The sequence below is a fragment of the Empidonax traillii genome, unplaced genomic scaffold (assembly GCF_003031625.1).
Source record: "Empidonax traillii isolate 1590-97213 ecotype Southwest subspecies unplaced genomic scaffold, ASM303162v1 scaffold40:size2234952, whole genome shotgun sequence".
Taxonomy (NCBI): Eukaryota; Metazoa; Chordata; class Aves; order Passeriformes; family Tyrannidae; genus Empidonax; species Empidonax traillii.
In genome coordinates, this window is record NW_020955233.1 from 590263 (window position 1) to 610391 (window position 20129).

Sequence of the window (20129 nt, forward strand, 5' to 3'; positions counted from 1 at the left end):
GCCTTATTTCATGTGGGCACCTTGGCACAGGCTGCCCAGAGAAGCTGTGGCTGCCCCAGCCCTGGAAGTGTCTAAGGCCAGGTTGGACGGGGCTTGGAGCAACCTGGGCTAGTGGAAGGTGTCCCTGCCCACGGCAGGGGGTGGGACTGGATGGGCTTTAAAGCCCCTTCCAACCCAAATCATTCCATGGTCATGTGATTCCCTGTCTTGGGACATGGACCCAAATAGCCCAAGGGGAAATCTCTGGGACTTTACTGAGGACAAAGTTCCCATTTCCAGGCTTTCTTCTGCAGGCTGAAAAAAAAAAAAAAAAAAAAAAAGAGGATACCCTAATTATTCCTTGAACTTGGAGAACAAAGGGAGATCCAGAAGCACCCCCAGGATGACCCAATGGTGGCAGCTCATCGTGTCCCACTGCTGGCTTGTCCCAGTGTCCACATGCAAAGGACAAAACCCCCTGTGCCACATGCACAGCCCAAGGTGCACAGGGAAAGGGACACTTGGACCATGGGCTGCCCCTCACCCCAAACACAACATCTCCCGCCACAGTGGGCACTGCAGGGGAACCTTTCACCCCAAAAGGTGTGGATTTGGGCTCTGGAATCCATGCCCAGGTGAGCAGGGCATGGAAGGAGCAGCACATTGTGGAGGACACCAAAGCCATCCCCATGGCTGCAGGCCGGGAGGAGCAGTTCAGCATTGGCTGGGCTGAACTGGGCTTGCTGGTTTGACCAAACCATGAGCTTTGTGCCTCTGGACTTCTTTTGGCTGAGTAAAACCTGAAAGAGAAGCCAGAGACTGCAGATCTCCTGCCCTGTGAGCAAACCGAGCTTTGCCTCCTGCTGCTGTCCCTGTCCTATGAGGAGAGGCTGAGGGAGCTGGGGTTGTTTAGTCTGGAGAAGAGAAGGCTTAGAGGTGACCTCATCACTCTCTTCAACTACCTGAAGGGAGGTTATAGCCAGGTGGGGGTTGGTCTCTTCNTTCTCCCAGGCAACCAACAATAGGACAAGGGGACATGGGCTCAAGCTCTGCCAGGGGAGGTTTAGGTTAGATGTTAGGAAGAAATTCTTTACAGAGAGGGTAATCAAGCATTGGAACAGCCTACCCAGAGAGGTGGTGGATTCACCATCCCTGGAGGTTTTTAAGCAGAGATTGGATGTGGCCCTTAGTTCCATGCTATAGTAATTGAAGTTGGATCAGTGGTTGGACTTGATGATCTTGGAGGTCTTTTCCAACCCAATCTATTCTATGATTCTATGGTGAGGGAGGGCACACAACCCCCTCCCACCCATTATTTTACCTTTCTTGATAACAAACTTCAGGGCAAAGGATGGTTTTGGTAACACCTGTAGAGCCAAGTCAGGGAAATAATGATGAGTGATTCATGTGGTTTTTTTGTCTCCATAAATTTGATCATCCTCTGAAAAACACACATTAGATGAGCTGATTAAACACAGGCTTGTCTAACAACGCCAGGGCTGCAAAGCCTGGGTGCTTTGTCTGCCAGCAGAGCTCTCTGTACGTTCTTTCTGAGCTTCTGCACCATTTCCAAGGGTGTGAGAGCAGATTTGCATGGATTTGGAGTAAGGGAAGCAAAGACACGTATCTGAAGCTCCAAACTGGACTAAGAGATAAGAACTCTCCTGAAATCTATATGCAATTAAAAGCCCAATCTTCCTTCCTACAGTGACAAGGTTATTGCTTTTATGGAGCTGAACAGAGATGGATGAGTCCATGGATTAATAGCATTAAGATTTATGACACTGTGCTTGCCCCAAATATTCTGGGAGAATAGCTCTCTGGGTGAGATATTCCAGCTGAATAAATTTGATAGGGTTTTTCTTTTCCTTTATTTATTTTTTTTTAAATTTTTTCCCCCAGCTTGGTATTATTTGGGAGAGTTGTGCTGCATTCAGAGCTTTTTAGTGCTGTGGGTTGAATATTTACTATATTCACACTTTATAAAAGTGTTACCCTAACTGGAGCCCCAGGAAGAAAAAGTCATTGAGAAAAACAAAACATAAAATGTATTATTTTGAAGAGCTCAAGACTCCAATGGCATTAAATTCTTAACAGGGGCCTGAGCAGTGATTTTAGTGTTTTGTCCCATGGGAAAAGGATCATGCTCCAGGGGTGTCCTAAATGCTTTTGGCTCTGTTACAGCACCTGGAAGCTGGTTCTTCAGGAATCAGCTGAGATAGTAAAACCAACCTTTCAAGTTGTCATGGCACTGCAAAGGGGCCCTTCCCTTCCCCCCCCCCAAAAAAAAAAAAAAATCACTGCTCTGGGTGATTTCTCCTTCATTATATTGGCTTCTTCTTCAACTTGCTGGTTCTGGACTTGTTTTACTGTTCCCAGAGAGGATAAAGCCAAAGGAGTCTCTTCTGGTAGGAGAAATGAAGTGTCAGCAGTTGGGGAACACCCTGGAAAACCCTCAGTGCGGAGCTGAGCTGAGGACAAGGCTAAAACACAAGGAGAAAATGAAAACTGGGGGGAATTTAGGGAGAGAAGTTTGAGATGGAAGGGATGGAGTTATACAGCTGGATGGGGGACACCAGGCAGGGCAGAGGGGTGAGGGCTGGGCTGCTGGACTGAAGGACAGGGAAAATTGGGAAAACACGGATTTTGGACAGGCCCTGCTCCTCCATAGCACACCAGATGGGAGGGCTGCATCATCCATCACTTAAAAAACTTCAGGGGTTGTCTTAGGCCAGGTTGGAGGGGTCTGGAGCTGCCTGGGAGAGTGGAAGGTGTCCCTGCCCATGGCAGGGGATTGGAACTGGATGAGATTTAAGGTCCCTCCCAACCCAAACCATCCTAGGATTTTATGACTTTGAGGAAAAGCCTCTGGGTGTTAAAAATACCCCTCTGCCCTGCCCTGTGTCTCCTACCCCAGCGTGTAACTCCATCCCTTCCACACTCAAACGTAGGGGAAAGTTTTTGCCCACTTTTCCAGAACATTTTGGCCTTGTTGTTGAGAGCAAGAAGCTGGGAAACCTGGGAAAACCAATGCTGCCACTCCTCTCCCAACAGCAAATGCTTTTTGCTCCCTGAACCTGGAATTTTTTCCAGGTGAAAAAGTGCTTTCGGCACCTTTGTGGACAGTTTTGTGGAAGGCGTTTTTCTTGTTCAGAGAAACTAAGTTAATCCTGCTTCCTAATAGTAAAACCCCTCTGGAAATGTTGGAAATAGAGATGGGTAGAAGTCTGATCCAGGAGTGGGTTGGAAAAGAGAAGGGGGGATATTGAGAAGTGCCAGTTTTCCTGTTACATTGTCCAAGATGTCATAATTTAAAGGGAACAAGCTCAAAAATGCATTGCTAGAAATGTGGGAAATACAGAGAAAACTAGGAAATTGAACTTGATTTTCACTGATCAGCAGAGTCAAGCTGATGGGGTCACATTCACACTGCAAAAAGTCATCTTTGGGTTGGAATTTCCCCCAGTTCAAGCAGGAAGGGAGGAAGAAGACAGGAGCTGGGGCTCGTTCATGGCATTCAGACCAGGTTCCTCCTGCAGCAGAAAATGGGACTTTTTCCAGCACCTCCCAGAGCAAAGAGAGACACAAGGAGAAGGAAAGCTGCTTGGTCCCCTCCCTGGCTCTGTTCCCTGGGCTGCTGAAGAGCAAAAAAAGCCACACACACGTGCCAGGCTGTGTCCAGAGGGGATATTGGGCCCCAGCCTGTGGGATGCAAAGTTCAGGGAGAGCTGCTGAGGCTCTGGCCCTGAGCTCTGCTCTGTGGGGACCAGGGACAGCACCCAGGGAATGGCTGGAGCTGTGTCAGGGCTGGGTCAGGTTGGATCTCAGGAAAAGGTTCTTCCCCCAGAGGCTTGTTGGGCACTGAACAGGCTCCCCAGGGCAGTGGGCACAGCCGCAAGGCTGCCAGAGCTGCAGGAGGGTTTGGATGATCCTCTGGGGCAGAGGGGGTGACTCTTGGGGATGTTCCTGGGCAGGGCTGAGGGTTGGACTGGATGGTCCTTGTGGGTCCCTCCCAGCTCAGCATATCCCGGGATTCTGGGATTCCATGGAGCAGCTGCTGCCCGTTCCTGGTCTTGTGGCACCATCCAGTGGCTGCTGGCAGAGCATTGACACTTCCCTGTCCCCTCCATGTGTCCCCTTCCCGGATTTCCGGAGCATCCTCGGGAGCTCAGCCAGGTCCTCCAGAGCGATCTCCAGGACATCTCACAGATGATCTTTTCTCTGTTTCCAAGCTGTCCCCAGATCCTCCTGCTTCACTTTTATTCTCACTTTGCCAGGTGAAGGCCTGGAATTTCCTGTTCATTGGAAAGAAGAAAATAAGGTATAAAATAACAATAGGGAAATAAGTTATAAAATAAGGAAATAAGGAAAATATAAGGGGAGGGGGGGAAGAATTAAAAAAAGAAGGAAAAATATATTCCCAGTATTTGTGCTAGACCTTCTTTGGGTGAAATCTTTGTTGACTTTTTTTCCCTGTGAAAATATTTAAAAAAAAAAAATAAAAAAGCGCAATTTGATTCAGACACTGCCACCACTTTAATTACATCAGCTCTCCCCATAAATTGAGGTTATGTTTAAGTCCTGCTTTAGTAATTCAAGAATTTTGTCATTGCATCACTCCAATTATCTCTAGATTTGTTCCAGAGACCTTTTCTCCAGTCAGTTCTCTGGCAAAAAGACTCGCTGTTTTGTTCCCAATGGCATGAATACTGATTTCCCCCCCCCCCGCCCCCAAAAAAGAGGAGGAATGGCCAAACATTAGGGAAAGGGCAGATGTCTGCAGCTGGATGAGGGGCCAAGGGCTTCAGATTTGAACTCCCTGTGCCCAAACTGTGCCCCTCCTGATGGGTAGGAGCTGGGGAGAAGGCTCTGCACAACTGGTGGTTTTATTATTTTCATGGAAGTTAACTGTAAACCCCTCCCTGTGGCACTTTGGCCCAGCATCCCTGGAGTTCCCTGTGGGCTGGGATGCTTTGAGCCATGCCAAGCTCCCAGTGGGGAAGAGTTTCACCCCACTGGGTGGTCTCTGTGCCCCTGCATCCAGATGTTCTCCCACCGTGGATGTGCTGCCTCTGCGCAGGGAAAAGCAGGTTAAATGAGAGCCCCGGGCCATGGGGATGGCACAGATGGGCAAAACACCCAGCTGGGGTCTCATCTGCTTCCCCCTGCTCAGGGGGGTGTACTGTGCCCTGGGAGGATCCCCTGGCAGGGTTAGGCACTCAGGATGCCCACAGATAAAGCCACCGGTGGGCACAGCAAGGAAAGACTTGTCCCACTCCAGCCCCAGGAACGAGGTGACATAGGGACACTGATGGTGCTCACCAATATTGCCTAAAATCAGTCAGTTTTGAGTACAGAAGGGTAGAAAACAGTTTTTTAATTAAGAGGCCTCAGATGCACAAAGGTGTAGCATAGGCCTTTACAATTGTTATAATTACATCTAATTATAATACCTGGCCATTTGTTCACTGCTTACAACCCAGCCCCACAACCCCACCCTCACCACATCTCTCCAGTTTGAGTCGGTGGTCCCAAAACGATCACCCCTTCATCCCCATCCTCCTCTTCATCATCTTCTCCTTGGAACAGCTTCAAGGACTTGAACTTGTGAGAAAACTATTCCCAAGTAGTTTTGCCTTGGTTATATCCAGTAGTGTGTCTGTTATGTCTTTGTTCTGAGTATTTTCTACATTCTGAGTGTTATTCTGTATTTTCTACAGATAAAATTTTCTTTACCTGCTACAAACTTTATCCCTTGGAATTCCTGACAAGAAACATTAAACAGCATTTTCAGAAACCTTGTACAAAGGTGATGGACAAGAAATGCTAAAAGTGCTGTACTAAAATCTATATAATCAAAGGTGTTCTTGTCCTTTTCCACATTTCCACCTGAAGCTTCCTAATTTCTAAGTTGTAATCTTGTTAAACTCAGACATTTATAGATTTTAAGGCATTGCCAGTGCCGTGCCCACCACCTCACTGACCCACCCTACAAGAACAGGTGGTACCTGAACCAGCTGTTTCCTCCAGCGAGTCCAGATGTGCCCCAGAATCCATGAAATTCCCTGGAATGGCTGTGGAGAGCACGGGCTCCTCCTTGGGGCTGGGGGGCACAGGGTGGGTTTCCCTCAGCATCACTTCTGAGCTGGGCACAGAGAGAGGGGCTGGGTCACTCTGGTGTCCCCCACTCCTGCAGCAGCTCCAGGATGCTCCCTGGGATGCTCCAGGCTACGATGCAGCTCTTGGAGAAACCCCACATTGTCCATGGGCACGGGCAGCTCCATCACACCCCTCACACCCCTGTGGTCAAGTGGGGTCTTTGTCTATGAGTCGGGCTTTGGGCACCTCTGAGGCCTTCACAACCATCTCAGTGTTCCCAAAAACTGTGCCAGGGGAAGAGAGGCCACGCCAGTGCTCCAGCCTCCATGGAAAAAACCTAGGAATGCTCCTTAAAAGCATCTCCAGGAAACATTCATGTAAAAAATCGAGTCACTGCTTTTTCCTCGTGCTTTCGAGACCCAAACCGGGAACTCTGCCGTGCTGTGGAGCGGGGAAGGATGGAGGCGTTCCCTGCTCAGTGCCCCTGCAGCAGCTCTGCCGGGTGCCAGGGGGTGTTGTTGCATCGCCAGGAGCTCGGGAATGCTGGCAGGCTGCACCGTTTGGTTCGCTCGGCACGAAAAGGGGCTTGCACAGCGCAAGGTCCCTTGAAAGCCCCGGCCCAGGGGCTGCTGCGCCCTCCAACACCCTCCTGCCCTCGAAGGAGGGTGATTTAGCCTGGGAAAGGCCGCTCGCAGGAAGATGTGCTGGAGAAATACAAATACCCAGGCTTGGAGGTGGGAGCAGGGGGTTTATCCCTGGGTCATTCTGCCTCTGCCATCCCCATTTTCCTCTCAGAGGTGGGATTACTCCACATGGGTGTATTTTTACTGCCTCTTCGTGTTTTGGTTGCTCCTCCCACCAAAAAAAAAAAAGAAAAAAATTAAAAGAATCAGTTCAGAACAGTTTCTGTGGCCCTGCAGCAGCTCAGGGGTGGCACTGAAGGACAGACTCACCCTCTTGACCTCCTTCTTTTCCAACTTTTCCTGCAGCACGTCCTCCAGGATGACACAAAACTGCTTCAGGAGGTTTGGCGTTCCCTGCAGGGCCTTCAGCAGCCTCTGCTTCCCCCCTGGGGGAGCCTCCTGGCTGGAGTCAAGGTGGTGCTGGTACCAGTGCAGTGAGGACTGGGAGGGGCTGGTGGGACCTCTGCAAAGCAGCAGCTTCCTCCTGTAATCTGATTAATCTCTGCCTACAGTTTACCCCAAATCCCACCCACAGCCCAGCAGCCACCTGGAACAGCTTTCCCAGGAGAAGGGCTGTCAGCAGGGCTGGTCATGGAGCTGCACTGAAAGGGGATCACTGAGCTCATCCCCTCCCCCCTGTGCCCCCAGCACCCCTCCCTTCCTCACCACACGACACCCCAAGCCAAACTGCAGCTTCATCCCAGTGCTCTCGGGATAGGGATGGTCCCAACTCCAGGGCCCACCTGATGGATCTCCATCAGCCACCACTTTGGTCACCCTGCAGGAAGAACGAAGCCTGTGATGCTCAAGAAGGAGCTGAGGCCCCAGAGCGAAAGCAAGCCCTGATCCATCTTTGTTTTACCCCATGGCAGGCACGGACTGCTCTGTCCTGTCAGGGATCCGAGGCTGGCACAGCTCTGGCACCAGCCCTTGGAGAACAACCCCTCACCTGTCAAAGCCACTGGCTGAGGATGTCAGAGGGCAAACAGCCCTCATGGCTGGGGTCACTATGTACCCCTTGGGTATTTGCCAACAGCCCCCCTCTGTTTTAGGGCTTTTCTCTTTCCTGTCTGCACTAGGGAGTCACAATCAGGTCACCCCAAAGCTTCTCTCCAGGCTGATCAACCCCAACTCTCTCACCTTTCCTCCCAGCAGAGCTGCTCCCCCTTCCGTCTTGGGGCCTCCTCTGGACTCTCTCCAGCAGCTCCATGTCCTTGCTGTGCTGTTCCCCAGGGCTGGGGGCAGCTCTGCAAGGCAATCTCCCATGAGGGGGCAGAGGGGCACAATCCCCCCCTGCTCTGCTGCTCACGCTGGGGGATCAGCCCATCCAGGTGGAAATGCAGCCCTGACCCAGAGCTGTGTGTTGCACAGACCTGGTGTGGTCCATGCAGGTGAGGATTTCTGGCATGAATTAACCACTCCTAAAGGGGAAGGGTTTGCAGGGACCTCAAATTAAAAATCCCCTAATAATGTGCTGATCTAAATGACCTTTAAAGCTCCTTTCCAACCCAAGGCATTCTGTGATTCTGTTGGAAGGCCCATCTCAGAGGTATCAGCTGGAACCCCCCAGCACATCTTGTAGCTGGAGGGGGTCACCTGCGCCATTCCTACTGCACTATGTGAATTCCTGCTCCACCACAGTGCTAGTATTCCTGGCTCTCAGGAAGTGTGATGAGATTTCATTTTCCATGCTGGAAGACACTGTGTTTGCCGTCCCATCTCCTAGTTTTCGGGTTGTCCTCTGCAAGGGATTGCCCCAGGGGCAACAATCCCTCTGTTCCCTGCCCATCTGGAAGCTGGAAAACTTCGGGAGACGCTTTACTACGAAGCACAGAGGGTTCAGGAGACCCAGGCTGTGCATGAGCTGCTTCCCCACCTCCTCCAGACCCTTCCCAAAAGCACCCAGCACCTCCCCCTCTTTCTCAGCTTCTCCTCCTGGGACTCACAGCAGGTGGGAGCAGGACACCCCCCATGTGAGACCTTCAGGGAGGTTGGCTGTGCTTGCTGCCATCAGTCCTGCTATGCTCCGAGCCCTGACAGGATCCCTCCTCTCCTGTCAGGGAGGAGAGAGAAATGGGATGGGGTTGGACTCCCCTGGGGAGGGGCCACAGCAGAGCCTCGGAAATGCTTCTTACCTGAGCTCATCTTGAGCAGGGAAGTCTATGCTAGTACCCCAGCCCTGGCCCTCCCCTCGTGGACACAGGGGAGCCTGGAGAGTCGAGTCATGGGCAGAAGAGGCAAATACTCACTTGTTTCCAGAGGCTGAGGTATAAACTGGAGAGAAGGGACGAGGGTGGAAGCAGAGAGATGAGTGTAGGGGGTGAGAGGCAGGAGGGAACAGTCAGGGGCTGCCTGGAGCTGTGTGGGAAACAGGGAGGACTTTCTGGGCCGTGACCCTCCCATGCATCCCCTTAGCACTGAAAAGTCAAAGTCCTGGAGGAAAAGCAGATCCTGATGCCACAGGCCAGAAAACCCAGCTGTGATGGAGTGTGGGGCAACCAGCATGGATGGAACCAGAGCATGAAACTCATGGCCCCAGGGCTGAGCCATGAGAGCTTCACCCCAGGAAAGGGAATGGAAAAATATTCCTCCATGCCATGTTGCTGCTCCAAACACACAATCATGGAATCACAAAATCTGCTGAGCTGGGAGGGACCCACAAGGACCATCCAGTCCAGCCCTCAGCCCTGCACAGGCCCAGCCCCAGGAGTCACCCCCTGTGCCCCAGAGGATCATCCAAACCCTCCTGCAGCTCTGGCAGCCTTGGTGCTGTGCCCACTGCCCTGGGGAGCCTTTTCAGTGCCCCACCAGCCTCTGGGGGAAGAACCTTTTCCTGAGATCCAACCTGGCCCTGCCCTGACACAGCTCCAGCCATTCCCTGGGTGCTGTTCCTGGTCCCCCCAGAGCAGAGCTCAGTCCTGCCCCTCCTCTGGCCCTGCACAGGCAGTTGGCACTGCAGTGAGGTCTCCCCTCACTCTCCTCTTGTCCAGCTGAACACACCAAGTGCCCTCAGTGTCTCACACACCTTTAAATCAAGGCTTTTCCCCACTCAGCTCTCAGCTCGGCCCCACCTGCCCTTCCACTGGTGCAGCCGGGCTGATTTTGGGGGAACACGGAGCTGGAAGGAGACTGGAGCCCCGTGTCCGAGCACTGCACAGAAGCCTTGTGTGCAGAGGGCTCTCTTCTCCCGATAAATCCCGCATTCCTGGCTGCAGAGGCTCATTAGCTGCTGTGTTTACAGGAGATAACATTGTGCAGATGGCAAACATTGGATGAGGGTGATGGAGCCGCCCCCGCCTTTCTGCTCCCGAGTTAAAAACAGCTGCTCAGACAGACTCAGGAGAGATTTGCAAGCTGGGCTTCTTTTTAGGGAATGGGGTGGATTGGCATTACCCTGGGAAAGAAAGGAACTGCCAGGGGAAGCTTTGCTCTTCGGCAGAAGAAGTCCCTGTGTGCCCTGGTGGGACTCAATGGGGATTTCTGCACAGCTGCATGTGGGTGGCCACCCCATGGCAGTTGAACTCCATTTGTTACAGAGGGATTTGGGAACCCTGGAGGACCATCCCTGTCCTTCCTTGGTGCCTCAGCATCTCCTTTCTAAGGCACATGTGGCTCTGCAGCCAAAAGTGACCTGGGAGGAAGGGGCAGCACAGCCCCTCAGTGGCAAAAGCCAAAGTGCAGGAGCACAAGCATTTGGAAAATGTGACTCACTTTCCAGGGAAAAGCAAGCTCAGAGGAGTGGTGGTTTATTAACCTGTTTGTTTTCACTTGCACTAGTAATTTCCCTCTCAAAAACGTAGGGGGTAAAGTTCATGTGAGAAAAACACAGGGAAAAAGTGGTGGTTTGGGCTTCTCTTCAGCAGAAATTTCTGTCACCCACCCTTGTTTGCCTCAGAGGCTTCAGCCCAGTCCAAAGCCTGTTGTGTTTCCAGCTTTTCTGAGGTGGCAGCTGCCAATAGCATGGAGAGAAGATTCCTCCTAGGAGGCCACACATCTCTTTAGGAACTTTTTAGCTCACTAGAAGGCTCAAAATCCCTTTGATTAAGGAAGGTTTGGTTCATGAGCACCTCTCAGGAAACAGAAATGAGGCAAAGGTGTCCTTAGTGTCCCTGGAGGCAACGTCTCACCACCATCCTCAGTATTCCAAGGGAACGGGCGGGGGTGGTTATGAAAAGTTCTCTCTTTCACCTGCAAAGCAGGGCATGGACACCAGTGGTGACTGTGTTTTGGCCCCAGCATGGGGAGGGCTGGGAGGATCACCCCTCTCCTCCTTACCCCCTGTCACACATCATCCTCAGAGCCTATGAAGTCCCTCTGCTTGGCATTCTGGATCAGGTCCTCGTAGGTGGTGGGGCAATAGGCCTTGTAGAGCTTCTCGGCCAGGGTGTTGCTGCCGGCCACCACAGCCTTCCTGTTGTGGTTCATGAAGTTCCACAGGTGCAGGGCGTAGGAGTGGTTGAAGCTGGGGCTTTCATCCCACACCTGGTAGTACCTGCTCCAGGCTGGGTACGGGATGGGGTAGAAGCGCTGGGGGTTGAGGAAGGAGATGTTCCGGCAGCTGTGGTCCTCGGTGCCCTCGAAATCCGTGAGATTGCAGAGGGTCTTGAGCATCCTGGTCATCAAAAAGGGGCCCTGGTTGCCCCAGATGTTGCCGTTGTACTTGAGAACAAAGTTCTCCATGCAGTCCCAGATGAACTTGTGGTGGGCAGGGAAGCCGAAGATGCCGTTGCTGGAGAAGCGCGACTTCTGCGCCGCCAGGAAGCTGCGCTCGGGGATGGGCCTGATGGAGATGACATCTGTGTCCATGTAGATGCCTCCATACTTCCAGATGAGTGCCAGTCTGCTGGCGTCGGAGCTGACGTGCACCCAGTTCTTCTCCTGCTCCGGGACCACCTGCAGGGTTGGGAAGGGGAGACAGCGACGAGGAGATCAGAGAACAGATCTCATCCATCCTTCAGGTGTAAAACCACACCTGCAAATGCCTCTGCCCACCTCTGCTGCCTCCAGTCCCTGGATTTTGTTGGAATAAGATAAGGAGCAAAGCTTTGTTAACACAAAGGAAAGCAGGAGCATTTCCAGGGTGGTTTGATGGGACCTACAGTGTTAAGCCAATGCTGCCATGAATCACTGCTGCTGTTCCAGTGGGACACAACCCACTTAACACCCTGAGCACTCCCAGCCCTTTGAACTGGGCTCTTCATGGGCATTGTTGGCATTTGGAGCCATTTCTTCTTGGGGGAAGAAGGAGTTTTAGGAAATATGCTTGCCTTGCCCAACAAATTTGAGACAAGCTGCTTTCCAGCACTTTGACAGAACTTCTTCCAGGGTGGAGCTCCCGAGATCCCACCTTGGCTTTGCACATTGCTGCTATAAAACCTGGAATCTCTCCCACGTGGTATCTACTGCAGGTTGTGTCGGTGTGTGGCAGCATTAACAGGAGCTCAGGCAGCACGTTTTGTTCGACCAGCTTCTGCTGAGGAAGGTTATTAGGAGCTGTTTTCTCGAAACATGTATGAAATCTGTTTCTATCCATGTTTCCTTTGCCAAAAAAAAAAAATCTCATTCTCCAGATAAGGGGGAAACTGAACCTAGCCAGTGATGTGTTCAATAAACAGATTGATGAATACATGGCAAAACACAACCAAAATGAATCTATTCCCAGCCAAAAAACGAAACCACTGATTTCACACAGCCAGTCCAGTGCTCCTCGTTCCTTCTAACTCAACTTCAGGCCTTTTCCCACCCCTATTTATGGTTGTTTTCCTGTTTTCCCGTTGTTACAACACTCACCTGGTTGTACCACTGGAGCAGAGGGGTCTCCTGGAAGACAGTTTCCATCTGGAGAGGGAAAATGAAGACATTCTTTATGGAAGACAGAAGTGAGAAGGCTGCATAGCTGGTGTTCAGGTCCAAGGCTGTCTCGTTGGTGAGTCCCTTCATGAAGAGGATGACGGCCCTGTCCTGGTAAACCCTGGCAGCAGATTCCACAGAGCAGGACACCAGCGGGGGTGGCTCCAGACGCTCTGTGGTTTCCAGGAAAATGATGCTCTTCCCAAGGCTCAGGACCTGCTCAGGTGTCAAGTAGTGCTGGGACATGGGCAGGTAGTTGAAGACGCAGCTGGACAGCAGAGAGATCTCGTACAAGATGCCCGAGACAAAGCAGAAACAGAGGCAGATCTGGATTTTCCTCAGCATTCTTGCTTTCCCTGGGCGTTTGGGGACATGCCTCCGGCATGGATGCTGAGGAGAGACAAGGAACAGCAAGAGATGCCAGTTATTGCTCAGCAGGACTGGGAAATGGTAGGACCTGGCTTTGGATAGTGACAGGCCCGGTGACCAGCTCTCTCAGGGTCTGCATCTGTGGGATGAAGCTTTGGGGTCCCACCTCCTCATTCCCAGGTAGGCAAGGGGAATAAGGAAAGGCCTTGGAGGGGGGACAGGCAGCTGTGTCTCATGGCACAGCTACATCTTCTTTGGGCGGGCAGAGAGGGAAGAAGGGCCCAGGGAGAGCAAGGTGAGAAGGTTCACCCAAGGCAAGGACCGCCATGCCCATCCCTGAGGCAGGTTGGAGTAGGGAATGTTTTCCAAGCACTTCAGCATCATCCCAGCACGTGCTTGTCCAGAAGCAGGAGATACCCAGGGAGCCTGTGGAACTAGGTGGCCAGAGGGCTGTGAGAGTCACAGGGAGAAGGTCATGATTAGAGCTGGGGGGGTGTCAGCCAAAGCTAAGACATCAGCATGGAGGCACCAAAGCCCTTTTCCCAGTCTGGCCCTTCTGCTCACACTTCAGCCCTGAAGGATGTGAGGGGTCCTACTGAAGGACCAGGGAGAGGCAGCTGTAAGGACAGGTTACACAGCTGTGTGTAACCACAGGTTTCACACAAGCAAGGAATCAAGACCTACCTGGATTACAGTTCTGAGACATTTACATCTCCATCTCCTTTTTCTGCCCCCGTGGTGATGTTCAGACTCCTTTAAAGTCCAGCTCCCTGGTGAAGACACCCAAACCGTCTGGAGCATGCAAAGGGATTTCTGGAGGCAGGACACTGATGCACAGGTGAAAACCAGCTTTGCTTCTCCTGAACCTCAGTCCCAGGAGAGCTTTGGGACTCACCTAAAGGGACAAAGAAGGGACAGGTTTTAGGTGAGACCCATCTCGTGCCTCCATCAGCCAGACCAAGCTCCTCACTCCTGGTCCTACCAGAACACGAGCCTGCACAGCACCAGGAGTTTCTGCATGGAATCTGCTCTCCACTGTTTGACAGGCTGGAGACACAAGAAATTCCCTCCTGAAATGCCACCTGGGATCAGCAGCCAGGGTCCACCACAGGGGAGACACCTGGAATGACAACCCAGCACCCAAGAGGCCCCTGGAAGTGTCCAAAACTTGACTGATTAAAGGGAATGGGAGGAAACAGAGTTCTGTGTGTTCAGGTAATTAATGAGCTGCATTTCCATGTCACCCTCCAGAATACAGATAAGTCCAGAGCAAAATGAACCCTGTGAAAATTCCCCTGCAAGCACTAAGCTGTAGCAGCTCCTGAGCCGCTTCTCAGAGCTGGATCTCGTCATATGAAATATTAAAGTGGTGCCTGTTGTCATCGTTGCTTCTTTCCATGTTGCACTGCAGATCTGGTTCTTTCCCACTGAGTTTCCCATCACGTCCCAGATTCCCATAGATTCCCAGCACAGCGTGGGAGAAGGTGCTGGGGGTGAAGTGGGTGACAAAGCTGGAGCCACCAGGCACCAGTGTGGCCCTGGGTACAATCTGCTGGCCAAAGCAGGCTGCAGAGGAGGGAATGCTGCTTTTTTTTTTTTTCTTTTTTTTTTTTTTGTAGCAATAAAAAAGATCAGGTTTAGATGTGATATTGGGAAGCAATTGTTCCCTAGGAGGGTGGTGAGGGACTGGAATGGAATTCCCAAAGAAGCTGTGGCTGCCCCATCCCTGGAAGAGTCCAAGGCCAGGTTGGATGGGGCTTGGAGCAACCTGGGCTAGTGGAAGGTGTCCCTGCCCATGGCAGGGGGTGGAATGAGATAGGCTTTAATGTCCCTTCTAGCCCAAATCATCTGCTCTTTCTATATAGTTCTATGATAATTTTTCCTGTTGTATTCCCATTGTCTCTCATTGTCCCAGCATTCTGCTGGGAGGGGCAGCACCCAGGGCCTTCCTGCAGGTGTGGAATTTGAGCTGAAGACGGGGAATGGAGAGCAAATACCTGTGGATTGGATCTGCCGTGTTCCCAAGGCTTGGATAACACAGCCCTGGTGATGCTCAGCTGTGTCACCCTGCTCAGCTCCAGAGGTCTGGGGAGCACCAGCAGCAGGAAATTAAAATAAACTACAGTGCTCAAAGGACAATGTTTCCCTCTGCTTTCCTTCCCTTCCTCTCCCTCAGACAGGTGGTGCAAACTGGCTTTGGAAAAGAAAACAGAAAGAAAAAGTTGCTCCCTGGCTGCTCCATCGCCAATCTCACCTTGGCCAGATTTTCAGGCTTCTGGGTTTTTTTTTCCTCAGCCCAGCTCTGAATCCCTGGATGGTTTGGGTTGGAAGGGAGCTTAAAGATCATCTCACTCCACCCCCTGGCATGGGCAGGGACAACTTCCACTAGCCCAGGTTGCTCCAAGCCCCATCCAACCTGGCCTTGGACACTTCCAGGGCTGGGGCAGACATAGCTTCTTTGGGAATTCCATTCCAGTTCCTCACCCCTGTCACAGGGAAAAATTTCTTCCTAATATCCCATCTACCCCTGCCCCTTGTCAATTTAAAGCCCTTCCTTGTCCTGTCACTCCATGCCCTTGTAAGCCATCCCTGCTGCTGCTCCAGCACAGACCCGGGACTGGAGCTCCCTCCTTTTGTTCCTTTTCAAATCTTGATGCCACACTCTTGAAGCAGAAAATCCCAGCTCTGCTCTCATTAGAACTGGGACCATCAGGACATTCCCATTACTGGATTAATACTCCCTCTTGGATGGCTGACAGATCCAAGGGCTCCCAAGATGCTCTGTGGGAGCATCCCAGCAAAGCCACGCTCCCGACAGTCCTTCACATTTAAACTACTTTATTTGCAAACTGTGGGCAGAGAATAAGGAGCCACTCCAGCAGATCCCTGCTCTGTGCCTTGTGAGGAGAAACACGAATCTTCAACCGCTCGTTCCAGGAGATTGTTTTGCTTGAATGGTTTTCCAAAACCCCTCCGCGGCGAGTTATGAATTCTCAGCACATTTGACCCGGAGGCTGCTGTTATCAAATGTTCACTTCCCTGCTCCATTAAAAGCACTGCAGAGCCCAGTGTTCCAAATAAATTCTGGCCATTAAATAGATCACCCTGAGGAGTGGTGTGAGTGGGAGGAGTGGGATGCTTCCCAGGATGCGCAGATGCTGTGCTGGCTTGATGGTCCATATTGGAAAGAGATTTTTTTTTTTTTTGGGGGGGGGGGGGGGGGCAATTTCCACGTTCAAGTACAGGATGAGACTACAAGGGAGATTACCACAGTGTGCAGCAGTGCTGTGCAGTGACTCCTCCGAGGTGTCCCTGGGACACAGGCAGTGGGAATACAGTGGGATTTTGCAGTAAATCCTCCTGCTGGGGTGCTGGCAGCCCTACCCCCTGCACATGGCAGCCCTACCCCCTGCACATGCCAACCCCACCAACACTGGGGTCCCCGCTGTGGCCAAAGGGATCCCCCACCCAGCACAGCCCATGGGGCACAACCAGTCCCCCAGAGACTTGGGAGCAGCTCGAACAGGGATTGAGACTTGTCCTCATTTGCCAAAAGGAGTGTTTTTTAAATACCAGTTTGTTCAGCCCTCAAGTTCAGAGCTGATTTCAGTTTTAGGTTCTCCCAAGTGAGTCCTGCATTACAAATTACACTTTATGCACCCCAGGCAAATGCTGCACATCTCAGAGTCCCCTGGCAAACTCCTCTGGATCCTCATTCCCACAGCTCCTGGGCATCCCTTGGGATTCAAAACAGAGCCCTCCATCCTTTTGGCTATTCTCAGTGCTGCAGCTTTCCCCTGAGAACCAGAGGGGTCTACACCCTTCCTGCTGGGTGACTCCCTATTTCTGGGAATAACCCCATGGCAGTCCCTGACTGCCATAAAAACAGCATTGCTTGACCTCACACCGGTTTATTTTTGTGTCTTTACAGAATCTGCTCAAGGAAATAACAGCTACAGTCAAGTCAGTGCACGTGCCTGTGCTCCAAAGCCAACTTCCTCCTGGATTTAGCACCAGACACATTTGGAAAGCGCTTTCAGATGGAAAACCTGTGCAAGAATAGATGATATTCGTAGCAGGTAATTAGTGCAGCCATTCTGATGCAAACCAAGGAGCTACTTGCTGCTTTCCTATCCTACAACCCCCCAGGTTTGGAGATAAAGCCAAACTCACCTCCTGGCTGCAGGAAGCAGGCAAAGTGTGCAGGATGTGGGGCACGAGACCAGGCTGGACCCCGCTGGAAGGTGTCCACAGGCAATGGAGAGCCCAAGGAGCTGAGCTGCCACTCCCTGCCCTGCCAGGGCTCGCAGCAGGCTCATGGCTTGCCCTGCAGCAGCTCTGCTGTTTGCATTTGTGGTGTGCTGAGATAAGGCTGAGCGGGGAGCTGGGGCTGTGCTCTGCCAGGAGTGGGCAGAGCGAGGTCCCTGGGCAACCAAAGGTGACTCCCACTGCTCTCCAGGGTCCCAGAGAGGGCTGGGACTGGGAAAAGGCACCTTTTGGGGGTGGTTTGCAGCATATTCAGCTTTTCCTCTGTATCCAGATCCACACTTACGGAGGCAACTATGGGGTAAAGGACAATTTGGCTGGAGTGGTATTGATGCTCTGAATACTTCCAAGAAAGGCAACAACAGGGCTTCCTACACAAACACATCCCAAATATTCCCAGACATCCTGAACTCAGGTGCCTGCCCAGCCCCCTGTGAGAGATCAGGCAGGTGGGGAGGTTTGGTGATCCACCAGAGCCTCTGTTTCCCCCCACAGCCTGGGGATGCCTTGTGGGGTGCACAGGAGCAGCATCAGGTGCCCCCCAAGACTGGGATGACCCACCTCAGATTGGATGGATCCCCCAGGGCTTTCCTGGTCCTGGAGTCTAGGGGGAATGAACTTCAGTGGGCATCCTGTGCTGGGACAGCAGAAATTGTCAGGGGGAGGTGGAGCTGGAGCATCCAGGGGAACTCCCCAGCACGTCCCTCCTGTATCCCTGATCCACGCTGGACCAGTGCTGTGAAGTCACCAGAGCATCCAGCTGGAATGCAAACCCTGGCTCCCAGTCACCCACAGCAATCAGGTCCTTGTCAGCTCCCCTCCTGCTATTTTTTTTTGCCTTCTCCTCCTGATATTTGGCAAGGCCCATCAGTGCCAGCAGCCCCACGTGTTGCAAACATGGCAAACCTACTCACTTTCCACTCAAAACCCCACCTTTGCCCACCATTAATGCTTTGAAGCCACCAAAAGGTGCTCAACTCATCCCCTGTGCAGCCTGTGAGGGCAACAATAAGCCAGCCAGTTCCTAAAAATTAGCCAAGACCATTCCAGGGCGTTCCCATTTGCTCCAGGCCAGCTCGGGGGCACCCGAGTCCGTGTTTCCTGCCGCTGAAGGATCTAAGAGCAGCCAAAGTCCTGCAGCAGGCAGAGCAAACAGCACCCACGGGAAACTGGGGAGATATCCAGGGCTTAATCAGCAGATAACAGCCCAGGCCAACATGCCAGGAGGGCTCTGGTTCCACAAAAATCCTGGGGCAATGACGTAGGTGAGGAGCCCACGTGTCCTGACACACCTGCAAGGAACCCTCTCCTTGGGCAAACACCGCCCGGCCATTGCTCACAGCCTGCCTGGGAGGAGCCAGCAGGGCCAGTGTCCAGCTCCAGGGCTGGGGGCTACACCTGGGATCAACAATCCCTCCAGCCATCCAGCCATCCAGCCAGCCGGCCATCTGGTGACATCCCTGCCCGTGACAGGCACGAGATGGGCTTTAAGGTCCCTTCCAATTCAACTCGTTCTAGGATTCCAAGATGATGCATCCCTCCCTCCCTTCCCAGTGGCAGCTGAAGCTGGAGGATGCCTTGATGGCAGGACATGTATGGGAGTAAATGGCACCATTTAGAAGGGTTTTTCTGGTATTTTAATTATTTTTATTTTATTTTTTATTATATAGTATATATTATGTTATTTTATAAATACAAATATATAAAATTAATAATTTATATAATCTATAATTATATTATTATAATTATGGAATTAATACATCTAATGTATTGTGTAATATTATTATGTAAAATTACATAATGTAATGAATACAGAATATATAAAATAAAACAATAAAATTATAGCGTATAGTTCCAATTACAATAATACTGTAATATCACATATTATACATTGTAATATCATATATTGTATTTTATTATAATTTTAATAAGAAAACATATGATATTTACACAATAATTTAATATTGTAATATATTATTGTATGTTATTTATTATAAAATACAAAATTAAGATATTTTTATTATATTCTTATCATATATGTGATAATTATTTATTATATTTTATTTATTTTCTTAAAAGTTCCAGCCCAGCTTTTATCTTCCATAACATGAAAACACCCCCCTCCTGCCCCAGCTCCCCCCATTGCCCTCATGGGCTATTGAGACCCTTATCCTGGATTTAGAAGAGACTTTTCCATGCAGCCACTGCCATGGCCTCACCTGGGGAGTCTGGATCCCCAAAAGTCAGGTGGGGGGACACCAAGAGGCTCCCACACACCCCAGAGCCCCATGTCCTGCTAAGGCACAGGGACCCCTGAGGGCTTCACACCCACTGCCACTAAAACCAATTGCAGGGAGCAGCCAAAGTGCTGCTGCTGCTGCTCTGCATTGCCCTGTGGGGCAGTCTGTTTTCCCAGGAATATGGGAATCTGGGAGCAGAGCCCAAGCCTGGACCTCCTGCATCCCAAGGGTTGGGGAACATAGCCAGGGGAGGCAAAAATCACCCACAGCCACATCATTGGCACACTGAGCTCCCACATCCCTCCAGCTGCTGCGCACCAAACGTGCTCCCAGAAACATTCCAGCCTAAAACAGCACAAGAGACTCCCCACAGCCACAGGGGAAGTGTCTGCTCAGGTTGGGTTCTCAGACTTTTCCATCCCACTTGCTGTTCTTAACTACTGGCATTTTTATTTTGGGTGTTTACTGAAAGCTTGAGACTTTTTATAAAATTGTGTTGAGACAGCAGAAAGCTCAGAGAAGCTCTAAAATAATATTTTCGTAGTTATTTCACCAAAAAAATCAAGAGCTGGTGCTTGGAAAACAATAACCCACTCATAACTTACATGCACACGGATAAAAAATGAGTGGAGCTCATATCCCT

The 20129-nt window shown here is 51.3% G+C and overlaps 1 protein-coding gene across 1 annotated transcript; it reads right to left on the reverse strand.

The window, feature by feature from the left end:
- Positions 1-10462: 10462 nt before the first annotated feature.
- A4GNT (alpha-1,4-N-acetylglucosaminyltransferase) lies at positions 10463-14346 on the reverse strand. The gene is made up of 3 exons (XM_027878286.1): positions 13665-14346; positions 12552-13001; positions 10463-11654 (listed from the first exon to the last, which is right to left on the reverse strand). The coding sequence occupies exons 1-3, from the start codon at positions 13779-13781 to the stop codon at positions 11043-11045; spliced, it is 1179 nt and encodes a 392-aa protein (XP_027734087.1). The 5' UTR covers positions 13782-14346; the 3' UTR covers positions 10463-11042.
- Between the last annotated feature and the right edge of the window lie 5783 nt (positions 14347-20129).